The sequence below is a fragment of the Syngnathoides biaculeatus genome, chromosome 22, assembly GCF_019802595.1.
Source record: "Syngnathoides biaculeatus isolate LvHL_M chromosome 22, ASM1980259v1, whole genome shotgun sequence".
In the NCBI taxonomy this organism is placed as follows: domain Eukaryota; kingdom Metazoa; phylum Chordata; class Actinopteri; order Syngnathiformes; family Syngnathidae; genus Syngnathoides; species Syngnathoides biaculeatus.
In genome coordinates, this window is record NC_084661.1 from 10786489 (window position 1) to 10805332 (window position 18844).

An 18844-nucleotide genomic window follows, 5' to 3' on the forward strand; every position below is an offset into this window, starting at 1 on the left:
AATACGACACTGTAATTGTGCGCAGATTTGCGGGTCAAACTTGGCTGTTACAATGTTTTGCTCTGATCAAGCTGTTATCAGATCAAAAATGGCTTCAAGGCCAGCCAAGGATAAATTTAAAATCTAATTGGTTAAAGAAACATTGTCAATATAGATTAAACGGGGAGTTTGGAGTGTTAAAACTATTTGCAGTCCAAATATTAAGAAGGTGCTTTGTCTAGCTTCAACAAAATAGCAGCGTTAGCAATCGTAAGCTAGCATAAACAAGATGTGCGCAAGCCGATGTTAGCCAAGACTTATTTGTAATGGAGTTTTACTATAAAACAAAGTGATATCAGCTTCAGGAGTGTTGATTGTTTTTCACTGATCATTTTTACCTACGTGCCACCCGCTTTTAACAAATATGAGATATTAGTTTTTAAAATTGCAAACTTTCCCTTGGGCCTCAGAGATGGGAGTCAGTGCTTCTGATTGTGTTTAGGCCATCAAAAATGACAAATGTTCCAAGTACATGCGTTGTTTCCGCAAAAAAAAAAAAAAAAAAAGAGCAGAAGAAGAAGAAGAAGAAGAGGGTCTCTGCCCAGACTTTGATGGACTTCGAGGCGATGATGCAACCGCGTGCACCACCAAGAGGAAAAATCTTCCACCTCATGAAGTGTGAGGCTCAGCCTCGGGCCCTCCCTCCTCCCCCGACGTCACCGCCTAATTGGCAGCCTCCCGCCAGAGGCTTTAAAAGGCGCGAGCGCGTCTCTTGGCCCTCCACAAGAAGCCCACCCACCCATCCGACAACCGCCGCCACCCTCCCCTCCCCCGCCCCACTCGCCCCACTTCGCCGTCGTCCTCCCGGCCGCAGCATGCACGCTGCTCCCCCGCTGCTCCTCAGCCTCCTGCTGCTCCGCGGATGCTGCTGCGCCTCCGCGGCCGCCGCCGGGCCTCGGAGGCAGGTGTCCAACGACGGCACGGAGTTCTTACCGGAATACACGCGCGGCGGCGACGGCAACAACAACAACACGACGAATAACAACAACAACAGGGCCAAAACAGGTGGACGGACGAGCAACTCCGTCTCCTACAGTAAGTCTTCTCTTTATCGTGATGTACTAAAAATGTCAAATACGGGAGGGAGGGGGAACGTAACACAGTCAGAATTTCTTAACCTGGGCCCATTCTTTCAGTTTAACTTTGAAATTTTCTGTGCAATAGTTATAGTATAATAATTAGTAGTTATTAACAGTGCAATAAACACGCACAGTCAACTGATTTGTCTTGTTTTACATTAACTGTTCTGCAAGGAAAAAATCCAACCAAGGTGAAATATTATCAAATTATAGATATTTCTTCTTAACCTGGCATTTCCCCCCCATAAGGTTAAGGTGTTATAATGTTGAGATTTTATCGCCGCTTATGAGTTAGGTTTACCTTAAAATAAAATAATGTACATAAAATATGTGTAGATGCTACGATTACAAGTTTTAAGGCATGTGTTTTAAAAATGGCTATTTTACATTTTTGAATTTGCCATTCATTGTAAGATTATTATTGCTTTAATTAAGGGCTATATTCATCATTTCAGGATCATTTTCTTGTTTTTTTTTCAATATTTTATTTGTATTTTGCATGCGACATTTAAGGATTAATTGAGTTAAGATTTTTTTTTTTTTCGTATTGGCAGCCTGGCACAGAAAACTGATTTGGATTGTCATAATTTGCACATTAGACATAAAAGTGGCATTACTTTTTTGATTTATTTAATTGACAGAAAGCTCACAGGCAAAGGCATATAAAAGACCTGAAATTTTCTGTGTTCTAAAGTGAAACATTAATAAAGTCAAATTCAAATAGTCGAGCAGCTCACTTCATCAAATGAAGCCGTCGCTTCGTTATGTCACTTCAATTCCTCTCTTTTGGATTTTAATTGGCTTTTTACATTTTTTTTTTTTTTTTTACCTCACTTCAGAATCAGGCTTCCGCGAATGTTTCTTTTCCCGACACGGGCGCAAGCGGAGCGTGGACGGCGGCGTCGGAACCCCCTCATTTGTTCATCAGTTTATTGCCCGTCTCGCTTGACACGATTAGTCAAGGTCCGCTTAGGGACGCAAGCCTCTGATTGCAGCAACATGTCGGGCCTAATAGAAAACAGCAGCCGCCTTCTCCTGGCTGCGAATATCCACGAGGGGGCTTTGGAAATTGTTTTTTTTTTTTTTTAACGCAACACTGCCTTTGAGAATGATTCCCACCTGTGGCCCGAGAAGGAACACGAACGCTTGTACCAAAAGATCTACGAGCTGCCAGTGTCCGATTTGAGGTCTTACTTCGCTTGTGTGCTTTCCAAAAACTTCATTGCTCTATTCAAAAAGATTGGACTTTTTAAAAATCATGATTATATGTTGTGCTTTTTAACTCCTAATTTTGTCAAAATAGGCTTGTCACTTTTAACAATCTCAAGAAAAAAAATGGACATAATTAGAGCGGGAATATCAGGCGTGATTGAGAACTTTATCAGTTGATTGCGGTCTCATGGACTGGAATAATATTCACAGCCTTATTTTAGAGAACTGGTTGCTCGTCAGCTACAAGAATTACAGCAACAAATTTTCAGGTTGTTTTGTCTTCAATTGCTAATTTAGCATTTAGCATTTGGCAATGTTAGCGGCGCTACGAGAACACGTTTTGCTTCACACGCTAGTCGTAAAGTTCCTTTCGGCTTGTCCCTGTTTGGGGTCCCAGATGAACGCTCGTATTTGTTTGGCACAGTTTTTAACGCCGGATGCCTTTCCTGACCCAAACCCTCTTGGGGAGTAGAGGCCCAGCGAGATCTGAATTCAAATCTGAAATCTGGTTTACCAAAACCAATGCTCTAACCACTGAGCTACGGGGGCCTCATAAAGCAATTTGGCAGCGGTGGGATTCAAACCCACGCCCCCTTGACCTGCCTTAATCCAGCGCCTTAGACTGCTCGGCCACGGTACCGTGCTTCACACTCTAGCTCTCCAGTATCGAAATCGAAAATTGCGATAGTTGCGATACAGAACCGTCACATGGCCTTTCCAAGTCCGATAGTATGTCCCTCCGATCTGGATACAACCGGATGAGATCACTGTGCTCAACAAACAAACAAACATCATATAATTGTTCATCTTAAATTAATTAAAAGTAATGTAGGTCTAAATAAAATATAAATTCATGCAGAAAGCCTAAAATTGTGTGACTTGTGTGATGTCTTCTGAGCAGAGTGAGTAAAACCAAGGCTAATGCTAATGCTAGCTCATCTGCTTGAGAGGACCAGAAAAGATGGCTAACACGACTTCTACCGCTGAAATTGTGGCGCCTCCGAGCTCATTTAGGCCAACAGTATGGTAGCAATTCGGTTAGCCGTTTGAAAACAGAGATGAAAACGCTTTCCGTCCTCTGTGAGGTCTCAGCGGGGGGGCGTTCGGCCACGACTGCGGCCCCACCAGTCGTCCCCGGTTCGCCAGTAAATCTCCGCCGCGAGCCGAGCCAACCCTTGTCGTTAAGCCGTCGTTATGTACTGCGGCCACGGGGAAAAACATCGGGATCGGGTTTTCTCTGGGAGAATAAAACGGAAGTCGCTTCTCATGAATCCTTTTGTCCGGTCCCTTTTTGTGACGCGGGCCCACAGGAAAGCGGATCCCTTGCCGTTGTTTGGTTGCTCCCTTTCAACACGCCGCCAGTAGAAACAAACGGAACAATAACAGCAACAAAAACAAAAACAAAAAAAAAAAAAACACACACACAACGCAGTAACTCTTGCATGTGTTGAAATTTAAGATGATGTTTTCTCAAGTCTGAAGAGTCGCCGGCGTGACTGCGCGTCAGGCCTCTCGTGTCGCTCGGACCTGCGTTCGGTTTGACGGAGGGCTCTTACTGGCTCCCTGCGCATCAGCTGACGGCTGCCAGCTGGACGTCTGCTCACGGAGCCCTGAACCACCGGGGGACCCCGCGTGGAATCAAACGAACAAATGCTCAGCTCTGCGTCATTAAATATGGTTGCTATTTTAATATCAAAAAGCAAAAGCGGGCTAAAATTGGATGACCTAATTGCAATTAAGGACAGGGATTTCTAATATGAAACAGCAGTTATGCATTAATCGATTTCAAATGAAAAAAAAATAAACTCCGGTCCTTCTGTCCAGTTCTAAGCCAATTGACCCCTCCGTGGATATTGCGCAATCCGCGTCACTGACCAATCAGAGGCCAGAGATCTGCATAAACCAAAGCCCGTTTTTGCTCCCGCCATTTTCTCAGACAACATTGCATGGTCCAGTATAGGTTTAGTTAGCGTTTTATCGCGTATTTGGGTTATGTAACAAAAAATATGGTTAAGAGGTGTAGTCACGGACTTTATAATAGTGACGACAGGTATCCTGAAAGGCTAGTTGGTGGAGTTCGATTCGTACCCTTTCCAAAACCGAAGACCCAGTACGAAAAATGCCTTCGATGGATCAAACTTTGTGGAAGACCGCATCATCAACTAAATCCATCTAATATCAACCGGAACACATATGTTTGCACGAAGGTATGCCCTATATTTGATTTTCAATAGATGTCTCGTATAAATGAATTTGAAGTTCTTCGCTAGCATAACACCACTGCGTGTGAACGATTGACACACTTATTCTTTGTTGAGCGATATTTAGCGATGATCGGACTGCACAAACGTATTGATTTCTTGCTGGCTCGCGGCCAGAAGCTTAACCAGACGGTGTTTGCACGAAGATATGCCCTAAATTTGATTTTTAATACACGTCTCGTATAAATGAATGAGACGTTTTCCGCTAACATAACATTGCTACGTGTGAACGATTGACACACTAATTCTTTGTTGAGCGATATTTAGCGATGATCGGACTGCACAAACGTGTCGCTTTCTTGCTGGCTCGCGGCCAAAAGTTAACCAGACTGTGTTTGCACGAAGATATGCCCTAAATTTTATTTTTAATACACGTCTCGTATAAATGAATGAGACGTTCTCCGCTAGCATAACATTGCTACGTGTGAATGATTGAATGAATCAGAAGCATGGCGTCTCTCTCAGTTAAGAATGTATTGTATTGTATTTGCCATTTTTACCGTTTGTCTTACGTCAGCGCACGTGGCGTGACGTCACTTCAGGAGGCGTGGTTAAGTGCCCTGTACGGAGGGGTCAATTGACAGCACTTGAGGTACCCCATGGAGTGGTCACGAGTCCCTTGCAGGGTCAGAAAATACCAAAGGATGCACATTTTTTGCTCAGTTCGGTTAAAAACCTGAAACAGTAATTTAGTACCGTGAATCCCAAGCGCAACAAGAACTCATCAGGTGTTCTGGGGGAAACGATCCCGCTTCACTTCATTGATCCCAAAATTATTTTCGACAAACGATGTATCGTTCTATGTCAGCTAGATTTGTTGTAATATCTGTATCCATCATTATGTCGCCATATGTACAGTAGTTGAGTCCGGGCTACGGATTCTTGTAGACCGCCATGCCCAAAACAACAACTGCTTACAAATGACCAAACTCAAAATTTGATTTGCTGTTTTGGGGTGGGGAACTTCATTCCATCACTGATGCCACAGTCTTCGTTTTAAGCATTAACAATACTTTATCGTTTTTATAGAATTTACTTTTAATGTACTTCAACTTTCTTTTGCTATTTTGGCAGCAAAATCAGAATCAGCTTTATTGGCCAAGTGTGTAAAAACACATGAGGAGTTTTTCTCCGGCAGTCGGTGCTGACCTGGTACGACATTCAGAACAAATGATCCACCCCTAAAATCCCTTTGAGTCTCAAATGCTTTACGTTGCCGCCTCAAAACGCTTCCAGTCCGTCCAATTTCCTCTGATCGAGGTGATCATAAATCAACAGAGCTGGTAAAAGTACTCAAAGTGTATAGTCAAGCAGCTCTAGAGATACCGGTAGTTAGAAAAAAAAATGTAACTTTAAAGTAGAAGTACAGATTCAATGCCTGATGAATTGGTCATGGACGAACACTATTAAATTATCTACGATACTCGTTCCGGAGAAGGAGAAAAAGCTAGCTAGCATTAGCTCAGGCTTGTTTTGCCATAAAATGTATTTCTGTTGCTTTGCTAATGTTATGATCTGAACAACAAAAATGCTAAATTAGAATGAAATTATTGTTTGGTGTTTTTAGGTGTAGAATCGTGCTGTTGGTCTTTTGGCTGGTAGGATACAAAATGCCGGGACAACTTGAGACAATTCTCATGGTTAAGGTCCGAGGATTGCCGTGGCAGAAGGCGCATTGACGTTCTTCACTCGTTTTTCTTCCATCTTGTAATCCCCCCCCAAATCGCAAATTTTCAATCAAGAGCTCAACCGTGGTTGACGTTACCTTCCTCTCGTCCTCCCGTCATCTGAGGAGGTTTAAAAGAAAAACCACGAGCTTAGTTTGACAAAATAAGGAGTGGAAAGTACAGAAACCTGCAAATTGTGCCCATTTATTGTTGATACACAGTCGAAGTTCTGTTGAGTCATTTTGACTCTCAGGTCAGTCTGTGACGAAGCGGTTAAGCGTTGTATTCTTCCAGTGTTTTTCCTGTAACCGAGAGTAACGGCAACATCCCGCCTTTTGCCTGCCAGGCGCCTCAGAGCTGAGCTGCAGGGAGCTGCGTTCCACCCGCTACATCACGGACGGATCCTGTCGTAGCGCCAAGCCGGTGAAAGAGCTGCTGTGCTCGGGCCAGTGCCTGCCCTCGCACCTCATGCCCAACTCCATCGGCCGCGGGAAGTGGTGGAGGAGCGGCGGCGGGTCCTGGGACTACCGCTGCATTCCGGCGCACACGCGGAGCCGCCGGGTGCAGCTGCACTGCCCCACCGGCAGCACTCGGACTTACAAGATCCGCGTGGTCACCTCGTGCAAGTGCAAGCGCTTCCGACCGCACCATAACCAGTCCGAAGCCAAGGAGATCCCGCGGTTGCCCCGGAACAAGAAGCACGGGCGCTCGTCCCAGGACCGGACCAAGAAAAACACGCCGCTGACAGACAACGCGTACTAAAGCTCTCGGTTAGTCCCCCCCCCCCGACAACCCACAAACAACCCGACCGATCTCTCGATTGGAGAGGACACGCAAGAGACATTTCACTCCAGAGCGACTTCATAAGCAGGAATGATTCCAAGTGTTTTTCAGCCGTTCTCGGTTTTCCTTTCTGCATGACAAACCTTAAATGCCCGGCCGGGCTCGCCACGAGAAGACGTCGCAGCGGGCGCTCGTTCTGATTATAAAGACATCTCAAGCGTAGCAAACATCCTCCCCGACGGGCCCTCAAAGCCATCTGTGCAAACACGAAACGCTTGCTTCCCCCCCCCCACCGCATTTAAGGCCTACAAGGTGCGCCGAAGGGGTCGTAATCCATCTGCTTCTGACCTAAAAGGGACACTGGCAGCTCGGGGGGGTTAGGGGGATGAAGGGATGCTGACTTTTTCGGAAAGAGGCCTGCCACCTCTTCCGCGTTCCACGCGTGGAGTTATGAATTCACTGAGCCCACAAACTCAAGTGATCCTCCTCGGTCCGTTCTGTAAATACAACCGCACCATGAAGACGCTTCAGGTTTTTCTTTTGGCCGGGGGGAAGGGGCTTCCCCAGACACCCCCACCAACCGGCAATGCCCCTGTCATTTGAAAGCGGTCCTGACTGTTAAAAAATGCGCAACTGGAAAGCATTTGTCATCGATTGTACATATCATACCTGAGTGGTGCCCCCGCCAAGATGGGGGCTTTCAGGTGTGAGCGAGCGGCGGTGGGCGCCGAATGGAGTCGGTTGCCGCGGACAGAAGAGTGAACTGAATATTTATTTTTTATTTCCACATTTAAATTATTTATGCAACTTTTTTTTTCCTGTAGTAAATAATAATCCCCATTACTGTCATGTAGTATGATAGCGCAATGAAATACTCTGCAGTACATGAATAAAGTTGATGCAGATATATTTGAAAAGCAGCCTGCTTGGTTATTTTTTTTTTCAAATTTCACATAAAGATGTGTGTCAGTGACAGTCCAAGCATGAAGTGGGGGGGGGGGGGGGGAGTGTCAACTAACTAGCTGTGCACAATTTTATTTGTTTGGTCCCAATGGAAAAAAAAATAAAGAAAAAAATGATAAAGTATGTAAAAGTAATGAAATAAAATGAAATTTATTAAATTCTTGAATGAAATCAATTAAATTATTAAATAAAATGAAAGAATAAAAATATTTAAAGAAATAAAATCAGTGAAAAAAAATGCTCCTGTATGCTGCAGGCCTAACCCGGGCTGCAGTGAATTAAACTAGTGGCAGTTCAGTTGAAATTCAATGAGCAAAATACAAACTAAATTGAGTTAGGAGCTTGGTCATGGAACAGATTAAATTTGCGAGTCTGACTGGATGAATGGAAATATGCAAAAAAAAAAAAAATAAAAAAAAAAGGAACGATTTGAGGCGGCTTCGTGCCTCATGAGGCAGCAAAACATTGTTTCTATTTTGTCCGACAGGAGTTTTCATTCCTATATTTAGAATTTGTCTTTATAACATTAGGAACGTGCTACACCGACTTGTATTTGCTCAGTCGAAACTCGTCGCGTAGAAGAAACTGCAATCGTAAAGCAGGCACCCGCCGCAAAAGCCGCCCAGCCCCTGAAAACGAGGTGTCCGCGTCCGAACACAACTTTTAATCGGTGTTTCGGTATCTCCAAGTAAACAAGGAGCCAGCGCAAAACAGAACTCTACTGTCGAAAGGGCGAGTTTGACTCCTGTCCAGAGTCCATATCGGATTTCACGACATCATCCCGAGCGGGTGGTCATTATGTCATTCCTAAGCCCTGTTTTTCCCGGAGAACACTGACATGCCCGTCACCCCCCCCCCCACCCCCAAGAAACTCAAGACTACGGAGCGGTGACGCTGACAAAGCATCTGTCCCGCGTTAACGTACGTGCAACTCCGCGAACTCCCGGTGACCCCTCCCCGACCGCGGCGCAGGAGACGTCAAGCGCAATCTCCTCCCTACCGATGCATCACGTCCACCGCGTTCGCCGCGAGTGTCATCGGAGGCGCTCGGAGCTCCAGGTGCTCGCATCCCGCGGGCTCCGAGGCCCTTCCCAAAACCGGCTCCTCGTCTCGCTGCAAACGCTCTCGGCCTTGACAACATTTTTTTGACACGCTGACCACAATAAATGCTTGCGGGCCTCCTTCGTCCCCGACGTGGGAATGTAAGCGAGAAAAGTGCGAAGAATTCAGTTCCGTCCCAAAGCTGTCGCCGGGCCTTCAATCCCGGTTCCGTTGTCCCAGTTCCTAGCCGCAAGTGCCCAACAAAAGCGCATGTTAGGCCACAAAAAGTCCCCTTCCCAAAGCTGATTGGTCTGCATCTGGGGCCGGAGGGGGGGGGGTGGGGGTGGGGGGACTTTGACCCACCGCAGACATATTTCGTCAGACGCACAAAATGTTTTCCTTCTATGTAATTATTTTGTCCTTTTTGGACAATTTCCCCTTTCTGAAGAAGATGAACAGCTCGTCTGTGACTCTTCCAGTCGCTCAGTATCTCTGTTACAACCCACTGACAACTTCCTGTGTTTGGCGACGGCTTGTTGAACAATCATGAGGTGCCGTCTTGTCAAAAGGTGAACAGCGCGATGAAGAGGACTCTTTAAATAATCGTAACGCAACCAAGAATCCGGTGGGTCCATTCCTGCCTGTCACACTTTAGAGAACACCTGAAAACGGTGCATTTTAAATTCTTCCTGAAATTTCCCTCGGAAGCCAAATATCCCAACGTCTTTATAAGCAGTAGCTATCCTTTAAAATCCGTCCCAAGAGAATTCTGATATACTGTTAACGTTGGAGCTTGTGTCGAGTGGGGTGGAACAGTTGGTAGAAGGTGTCTGGTGTTCTATGTGACAGAAGAGTCTCCGCTAGGATAAAGGGCAAAGTTTATAAAAGAGTGCTGAGGCCAGCCGTGATCTACGGATTAGAGATGGTGGCACTGAAGAAACAACAAGAAGCAGACCTGGAGGTGGCAGAAATGAAGCTCTTGAGGTTCTCGCTTGGAGTGAGCAGGTTGAATAGGATTAGAAATGAGCTCATTTGAGGGACAGTCGCAGACTTTAACGAAGAAAACCTCTTCAGTTGTCCCTACATACATGAGCAGGTGTTCTGTTTCTGTGTTCTGGTGTTCTATGTGACAGAAGACTATCCGCCAGGATGAAGGGCAAAGAGTGGTGAGGCCGGCCATGATGTGCGGATTAGAGACGGTGGCACTGAAGAAAGAACAGGAAGCAGAACTTGACGTAGCAGAAATGAAGATCACGAGGTTCTCGCTTGGTGTGAACAGGTCGGATAGGATTAGAAATAAGATCTTTAAAGGGACAGCCAAAGTTGGATGTTTTGGAGACAAGGTTCGAGAGAGCAGACTTCGATGGTTTGGACATGTCCAGAGGGGAGAGATTGAGTATATTGGTAGAAGGGTGACAAGGATGGAGCTGCCAAGGAAGAGAGAGGGAGAGGAAGACCAAAGAAAAGGTGGATGGATGTTGTGATGGAGGAGGGTGACAGTGGGTGTTAGAGAGGAGGATGCACGAGATAGGCTGAGATGGAAAAATATGACACGCTGTGGGGACCCCTAACGGGACAAGCCGAAAGGAAAAGATGTAGTTGGAGCTTGTGTCAGGAAAAAAATACAAAAACAGTTTTGGTCCAGGGAGACCTTCAAGTTCAAAGATTGAGATTTGAGCTTTTCTGTATGCGCCGCTTCTTAAATGTGTTTTGACTTGCTTCCCGTGACGTTCCCGCCATATTTCTGACTCCCAATTCCAGGTTTTTGCCACACTGGCCCCGAACTGAACCTGGGTGGAGACGTGACGGGTGGCAAACAGGATGTACCGATATATTTCTTGTTATGACAATAACTTCAAAGTGGAAAGAGTCTTTGTAGCGCCGATGAGACCTTTGAGGACTGTCATCTGCATGTCCTGATATTGTCCAAATGCATGCGTTGCCAAGATGTATTTATCTCATGAAAGCGGGTACGTCACAAATACAACGACACCCACGTGAAACGTGATGGATCATAAAAATCTCCGGTCTTGCCAAAAGCTAACCTAATAAAAGCCGGTTACGTGTGGAGTTTCTGCTTCGGCGGCGGCTTGTGCAACCGAGAGCCGTCCAGGAGGCTTTCGCGGCGATGAAAAACATTTTACTGGAACAGCAAACATTCTGGCCCTTCAGCAGCGATTACAGCACGTCAATATGATTCCGCCCCCGCGTGGCCCACCCTCAGTAGTTTTCAATCAAGCCTTTCCCAAGACTGCAAATGACTGCTGTAATGAAAGACGTGTGTTTACAGTCCAGGATGTTTTTTGGACATTCCGGTCATCAAACCAAGCTGTCGACTTTAAAGACGCAAAAAAGTCACATTTCTTCTTGACGCCGTGTAAATTTAACAAGCTTTATCAAGATCTCTTTTTGTTGTTGTTGTTGTTGTCGGCTTTCACCCTGCTGAAGCCATTTGAGGCTCTTTTGTGATTGATTAAGGCTATGTTGTACTGAATTGTGGAATTACGGCGTGAAAACTTTCCAGTTTTCCAGATGATTTTCATTTTTCCTGCTTAAACAGCGCCAAGTGACGCACTTGGGTGTCTGGCATAAGTCGCCCCCCTTCCACGATATAAGAACTCTAGCGCCTTTGCAATTTTCGCCGCCTTTGGGAGCTACTGAGTTAATATTACCTGGCCCATTTTTACCACTAGTGTAGCTAGCTAGCTCGTTATGCCTACAACCTGAATGTCTTTCGTGGGCTGCAGAAATTTTCTGAATAGCAGAGGAATCCGCCAACAGAGAGCTATATTGGATGCCTGTTAGCTTGCAAGCTAGCTAGTGGCTAGCACCACTCACCGTGACATAGAACACCCAGTAAAAAGTAACAGTAACTAAGAAAATATTCAGAGGTGACCATAGCTTGAAAGCTAGCTGGTGGCTAGCACCACTTTCATGGCATACAACACCCAGTAAAAAGTAACACTAAGAAAATATTCAGAGGTGGCCATTAGCTTGGAAGCTAGCTAGTGGCTAGCACCACTTGTCGTGACATAGAACATCGAGTAAAAAGTAACACTAAGAAAATATTCAGAAGTGGCCATTAGCTTGCAAGCTAGCTAGTGGCTAGCACCAGTTGTCGTGGCATAGAACACAGAGTAAAAAGTAACACTTGGGAAATATTGAGGTGGCCATTAGCTTTCAAGCTAGCTAGTGGCTAGCACCACTTGTCGTGGCATAGAACACAGAGTAAAAAGTAACACTTAGGAAATATTGAGGTGGCCATTAGCTTGCAAGCTAGCTAGTGGCTAGCACCAGTTGTCGTGGCATAGAACACCCAGCAAAAAGTAACACTAAGAAAATATTCAGAAGTGGCCATTACCTTGCAAGCTAGCTAGTGGCTAGCACCAGTTGTCGTGGCATAGAACACCCAGCAAAAAGTAACACTAAGAAAATATTCAGAAGTGGCCATTACCTTGCAAGCTAGCTAGTGGCTAGCACCACTTGTCGTGACATAGAACACCGAGTAAAAAGTAACACTAAGAAAATATTCAGAAGTGGCCATTAGCTTGCAAGCTAGCTAGTGGCTAGCACCAGTTGTCGTGGCATAGAACACCCAGCAAAAAGTAACAGTAACTAAGAAAATATTCAGAGGTGGCCATTACTCTTGAACAGACAATCTTCATGGGTCAAACGGCTTCCGTTGAGCCCAAGTGAGCAGTCATTCGCTCAGCCGAGTCCAAGCTAACCAAACGTTGCAAGGACAACAGGAGGTGAGGAAGCAGCTGTCAACAGGAAAGTTCTGAGTCTGACGTTCTGCAGGAGTTTCCTCGGCATTACTCGTCATCGGCTGATGGATCCTGTTGAAAACCCGCCGTTTTCAAGAGAAATATGCCGGGCGCAGGATTAGAGAAGCGCAGTTTGTTTTACTAGTCGACGTGTTTGACCTCGATAGCAGCTTGAAGCGTCGGCGTGACGCGTTTGCTCGCAGGGCGCCTGGGTAAGCTTCACAAAGAGCGACGCAAGTTTACACAACGTCACTTGCCAGGTAGTCTACAGAGCGGATACTGACTCGGAAGAGATCAATCCGACCACGCGCACGCAGTCCCGACTGTCAAACCCACTTCCTGAGATACTAGCGGAGCGCTATTGAAGCCAACGCATCTGGCATCGCAACGGAGTCAGTCTTGCTCACTATCCAATTAATCCTCGCTATGTGAACCAGGAAACAACCCCCAATACAAATACTGAAAATTTACAAGGGATCGGATGCCGCTCGCAGGCATGTTCTAAAAATAGCTCACCAGTGACGAGAGATTTCCATTGCTAGGAATGCTGTAGCGTGCTCATTTAAAAATGTAACACCCATTAGAGATTTGTATAAATAAGGAGGCATATTGACATTGTTTCCTACCATGTCAACTAATTGTTAGTCATTGTGTGAAAACATTGCCGGCAATAAGTCGGACTCGTTTCCGGTGAGAGTGTGACTCCGCCAAGGCTGCCCTTTGTCACAGATTTTGTTCATAATTTTTTGGACAGAATTTCTTGGCGCAGAGGGTGTCCGGTTTGGTGGCCTCGCCATCGCATCTCTGCTCTTTGCACATGATGTGGTTCTGTTGGCTTCATCAAGCCGTGATCTCCAGCTCTCACTGGAGTGATTCGCAGCCGAGTGTGAAGCGGCTGGGGTGAGAATCAGCACCTCCATATCCGAGACTGTGGTCCTCAGTCGGAAAAGGGGGACGTGCCCTCTCCGGGTCAGGGATGAGATCCTTCCCCAAGTTGAGGAGTTCAAGTATCTTGGGGTCTTGTTCACGAGTGAGGGAAGAATGGAGCGCGAGATCGACAGGCGGATCGGTGCAGCGTCTGCAGTGATGCAGCTTTTGTATCGGTCCGTTGTGGTAAAGAGGGAGGTTAGTCCAAAGGCGAAGCTCTAAATTTACCAGTCGATCTACGTTCCTACCCTCACCTATGGGCATAAGCTGTGGGTCGTGCCCGAAAAAACGAGATCCCTGATACGACCGGTCGAAAGGAGTTTCCTCCGCAGGTGTCCGGGCTCTCCCTTAGGGATAGGGTGAGAAGCTCGGTCATCCGGGAGGGCTCAGTGTCGAGCAGCTACTCCTCCACATTGAGAGGAGCCAGATGAGGTGGCTGGGGCATCTGATTCGGATGCCTCCTGGACGCCTCCCTGGTGAGGTGCTCCGGGCCGTCCCACCGGAAAGAGACCCGAGGACGACGCAGGACACGCTGTAGAGACTATGTTTCTCGGCTGGCTTGGGAACGCCTTGGGATTTCTCTGGAAGAGCTGGAAGAAGTGGCTGGGGAAAGGGAAGTCTGGGTATCCCTGCCGAAGCTACTTCCCCCGCAAAAAGCGGGAAATAATGAATGGATGTGTGAAAACGTTCAAGTTTATACTTATACAGCAAAAAAAAAAACATCACTTCCTCGGGACCTGCCCTGGTTCATCCCTGAAGGATCTTCCATTGAAGCGGTCCTACCCAAATCTTGTCCCAGTTGTTTGGAGCAGACTTCACTTTGATCATTGCGACCACGTCCCAACACCCTGCATGGGCGGAGGGAGAAGTGGCAGTAAAACAGGCCTAAGTCCAGATGTCATGCGGTAATCATGAACATGATCACTGTCTTCATTTGACAATGCGTAAAGACATCTGTGGTCATTTTTTGAAATATTAAAAAGTATTTATTTAGTCTTCCTAAATTTCCCTTGCCGCGCACAAATCGACGGGTGCTGCCGTGGCTGTCCTGCTTCCTGGATCCCTAACCCAGTAGACCACAATACAATTTTCTTACATGTTCATTTTATTAAATGAAAAAAACATTTAGTGCGTTGACATGTTCTGAGTCGTTTCCCCGTAAGGGTTATCGTACATCCTCAAATTTGAACCAGAAAGTCCAGCTGCTTCACCGACATCCCATTAGTTGCTTTTGTCGTACTAATAATGTAATTTTTCATTTCTAAAGAGACTTTGTCGACACCCCCCCCCCCCCCTGAAATTTTGGGCCCAGGGCGACTGCCGACCTTGTCCACCCGCCGTAATCACGTTTAATTTGGGGGATTTTGGGCCTTAAGGTGCTGCGCCCATCCCGAGTACCCAGCCTAGGCGAGGCCTCCGCGAGGCACCTCCGAAAAAGCCGCCTCAACTCTCGTTGAAAAAAAAACGTCTTGACGGCTGGGCCTCCCCCGAGGAAAATTCCGTGGCGTCGTCCCGCCCTTCTCGCCTTGCGTCACGAGGCTAATTTGCGATTTGTTTGCATGTAACGCAGATGAAAGGGCTCCATTCAAGTGTTCGGCGTTCAGGAATTGAGCAACGCTTTTGGTTGGAGTCCATCATGGAAGCTTGAAAGGGAAGCGGCGCGCGTGGGCGGCGGCGGCGGCGGCCCGGCTTGTTTTGACAGGCGCTCGTCAGTCGCCCGACCAAAACTTCTCCTCCCGTTTTGAACGGTGAGCAAATGATGAGTCAAGCGGTTCGTCTCCCGTGTCATCAGCGCTCAACCGCAACGACGGCGGAGCCAGACAGGCCGCGACTGGCGGAGCGTCCCCGCCGTCACGCCGCTTCCTCTAATGTTCTGCGACGGACGTTTCTGGGACGTCTGGCCCGCTTTGGAAATTGACGACGACCTCAGCTTGCTCGTGTTTGGATTTGATTATTAATAGAGGTGGCGAACTTATTCACACTTTGTACTTAAGCGGAAGAAACGGCGGGTAAAAGTTCAAGTCCTGATTCGACTCCTCAGTGTTTTAGCTGGGGGGCTGAACCCGGAGGTTCGATTGAATTCATAAATCAGTAAACTGAGTTACGAGCTCGGTCCCGGAAGGATTCGAACACGCAAGTCGCAGACGTCACGTCGGCTCGGCGGCGACGTCGACGGTCCGCAGCGGCGTAGCGCGCCTCCCAAAACAACAAACCCCGGAGGCGTCATGGCCGCCCGCCCAGACAGGCCGGTGCCTCTGTGCTAGTTTGTATGTTTGTCGCTTTCCCGCTTGATAATATTTCTTCCCCCCGTATAAGTGCAACCGCTCTCTGGCCCACATGGAAACGGTTTGAGTTCCGCTTGATCCCAACCCGCCTTTGGACGAGGATTTCGGCGCAATCAGCTGCAGAGATTGCCTGCCGACCTTGCGGCCGAGGCTGCACGACCCCGGGAGATATCTCCTCCATCTCCGCAGCTTAGGAGATCAGGATAACTCCCACAACTCCCCCCCACCCCCCAAAAACCTTAAACGCCCTGTCCTGGTGCTGACCCGGCCCGCGAGGACATGTCGCCATATTTCCAGTTGTCATAAAAGCTGTCCTTCTCCCAATGGGGGAGTTGCGAAAATGGATATTTTTCTGCCTTTTGCCACGGGAATTAAACCCCGCTGCTGTCCCACTATTTAGACGACGGCAGGCATAATGGAGGTCATTTTTTTTTTCCACCTCAAGACCCTAATTATGAAAGTGGTTCGTCTCCGGGGGACCTCGTGACATTGATAAATAGTCATAATTTGATTCACCAGCCACAAAATAGTGAGCCAAAATAAACAGCACCATAAATTTAGGATATAAACTTGGAATAGCTGGTATATTTTCCCCACTCGAAATATAACAATATGGTTCTCCACAATTGAGGCGTTTAAGGTAGAATTTCCCAGGACTGAATTTTTACAAATTTTTCCCAAACATATGAAAATACAACATAACATTGACATGTACTGTCAAGAAATGTGCTGATGAAATTGTTTACAAAGGAAATTTATTCCCAAATTGAAGGTCCCCCAAAATTTCTCAAGGGGGAATATTGTACATTATTACATTGGTACAATATATACATGCGTATATGTGCTTATAAAATAAACATCGAGCTGATTAAACTCCCTGAAAATTTCTAAATATGTTTCCTCCACCAGAGCCAAAAACTCTAAAATACATCACTTTACAGCCATTTGGCCATAAATTTATGTGCTAGTGTTGATTTGCAAATACCTCCCAAACTTTAGTCCCCAAAACCGGGATCCGCTTTTTTCTTGGCTTCATTAATTTGGATAATTTGGACACGAGATGAAAGGTTATAACAGTGTCATTAATGTGATTGAAATGATTTGATTTGCGGTGCTTGGAAAAAAAAAAAAAATCAATCGGCGATGCTCCCCTTCACCCCCGCCTGCTAAAATTAGCGCGTCCTCACCAACAAATTTGACTAAGAGTGCTCGTACGCGGGGTGAAATACGGCCCGCCGCACCCCTCCCCCCGGCAAAAGCGGCGGACGTTTGGCTGTTTTTACGACGCCATCCGTCATCTTTAGCTGCCACTTGGCTAGCGCTCCCGGCACTTTAAGAAATAGGAGCAATTAAACATTTAAAAAAAATAAAGGATTGCGGCGGTGTCACCAGTTTATCAACCGCGCTATTAATGTTATTATTATTTTTCTTTTTTTTTAGTTTTGTCACTGCAAACTGGAAAGCGAGTCGTCTGCTAGGGTCTGGATGGCGATCAAACGCTCGGTGGAGGGGGAGAAAAAAAAAGGATTAGGCCAAAAGAAAAGTCACATGCAGCCCCGGCGCTGAAATGTTTAATTCCAGTCATAGGTTCTGTTGGGCGCTTTTGCCGCTTTTTCAGACCGCAGAAGCAACGCGGTCCCGCTTTGACCGCCCTACGTGAGCCGAATCCCGCGTCCGTCGGGCCGCCAAGAAGAACACCTGCACAAAAAAAAAAAGATCTACACGCCTCTTTTTTTCTTTTTCTTTCTTTTCCTCTCGCGTGTCTGCTTTGGATCATCCGATAAACAAGCATCAATTCCCCGGAATGACCCCACACCCTCCCCCAGTTACACGTGGGTAGCGAGGCAACAGGAATGCTCCTTCTCGCAGGTGCGATCTTATTTATGAAGACATAAAGAAGAAATATTCATGAAATTGTAACAGTTAAAGAAGCTTCTGTTGTTGTTGTTTTTTTTTTTTCTTCCTGGTAATCGTTGGCGAAACTCGTCAAGATCTTGCTCAACAAAATACCATGTAGCAGTTAAAGTAAGACAGATGTTTGGAAATCCCAACTGAAAAACAAAAAAAGATCATAAAACATATCTCAAAGATGCCTCAGGCAAAGCACCTCCAATTTTGTTTACAAATATATAATTAAAAAAATGCTTTTCACATACTATACTACGACTAGTAGTAATAACACAGTATTATCAAGGTAAGACAATTTGATGATCCGTGCTTTTCACTGAGGAGTATATCATTTTGATTTTTTTAATGTTTGACTTCTTTCTGAATTGTCAACAGACAAAATAAAATGACAAACAAAATTTGGAGGCGCGGGAAATGCTTTTCATTAGATTGCGGCGGATTTCTGCCGTTTATTAAGTTGCCGTCAGATCAACTGGAAACAGCCCTTTAAAGACTTCAAATGTCTTTATTACAATAATACTGTAATACAAGCGAGTATGTGCGTTGATTTATCAAACAAACGGTGACATCATCGCTGCACCTGCTTGGCGGCGGTAAATCCCCCCCCCCCACAAACGGGAAGATTTGCATTTGATGAACGGCTTCTTTCCAGGCCAGTTTTCCCGATTCGCACGGACGCCGATGATTAAAAACGAGCGACGCGGCGCTGATGACCAAAGCAGACCGGCTCGAAATCCTTGGGCTCAAGTCCACCTTTGGGATGTCGCCGCACGGACCCTCAGCTTGAACCGTCAAAAGTTCAACAGTTATATTCGGATGCAGCGCATGTGGACGCGTGCGCACCCCCATAAATAATTGCCGTGTAGAGCCGGGGCCTGTTTCACCCATCAGCGGAGGGGGGCCCGGAAGGCT

The 18844-nt window shown here is 46.4% G+C and overlaps 1 protein-coding gene across 1 annotated transcript; it reads left to right on the forward strand.

The window, feature by feature from the left end:
• The first annotated feature begins 575 nt into the window (after nucleotides 1–575).
• On the forward strand, nucleotides 576–7962 carry sost (sclerostin). The gene is made up of 2 exons (XM_061810537.1): nucleotides 576–1074; nucleotides 6605–7962. The coding sequence occupies exons 1-2, from the start codon at nucleotides 591–593 to the stop codon at nucleotides 7018–7020; spliced, it is 900 nt and encodes a 299-aa protein (XP_061666521.1). The 5' UTR covers nucleotides 576–590; the 3' UTR covers nucleotides 7021–7962.
• The last annotated feature ends 10882 nt before the right edge of the window (nucleotides 7963–18844 follow it).

Coding starts and splice junctions, on each gene's coding strand:
- sost (XM_061810537.1), top strand. CDS start 591: ATGGACTTCGAGGCGATGATGCAACCGCGTGCACCACCAAGAGGAAAA. Junction 1,075..6,604: donor GAGCAACTCCGTCTCCTACA/GTAAGTCTTCTC, acceptor TTTGCCTGCCAG/GCGCCTCAGAGCTGAGCTGC.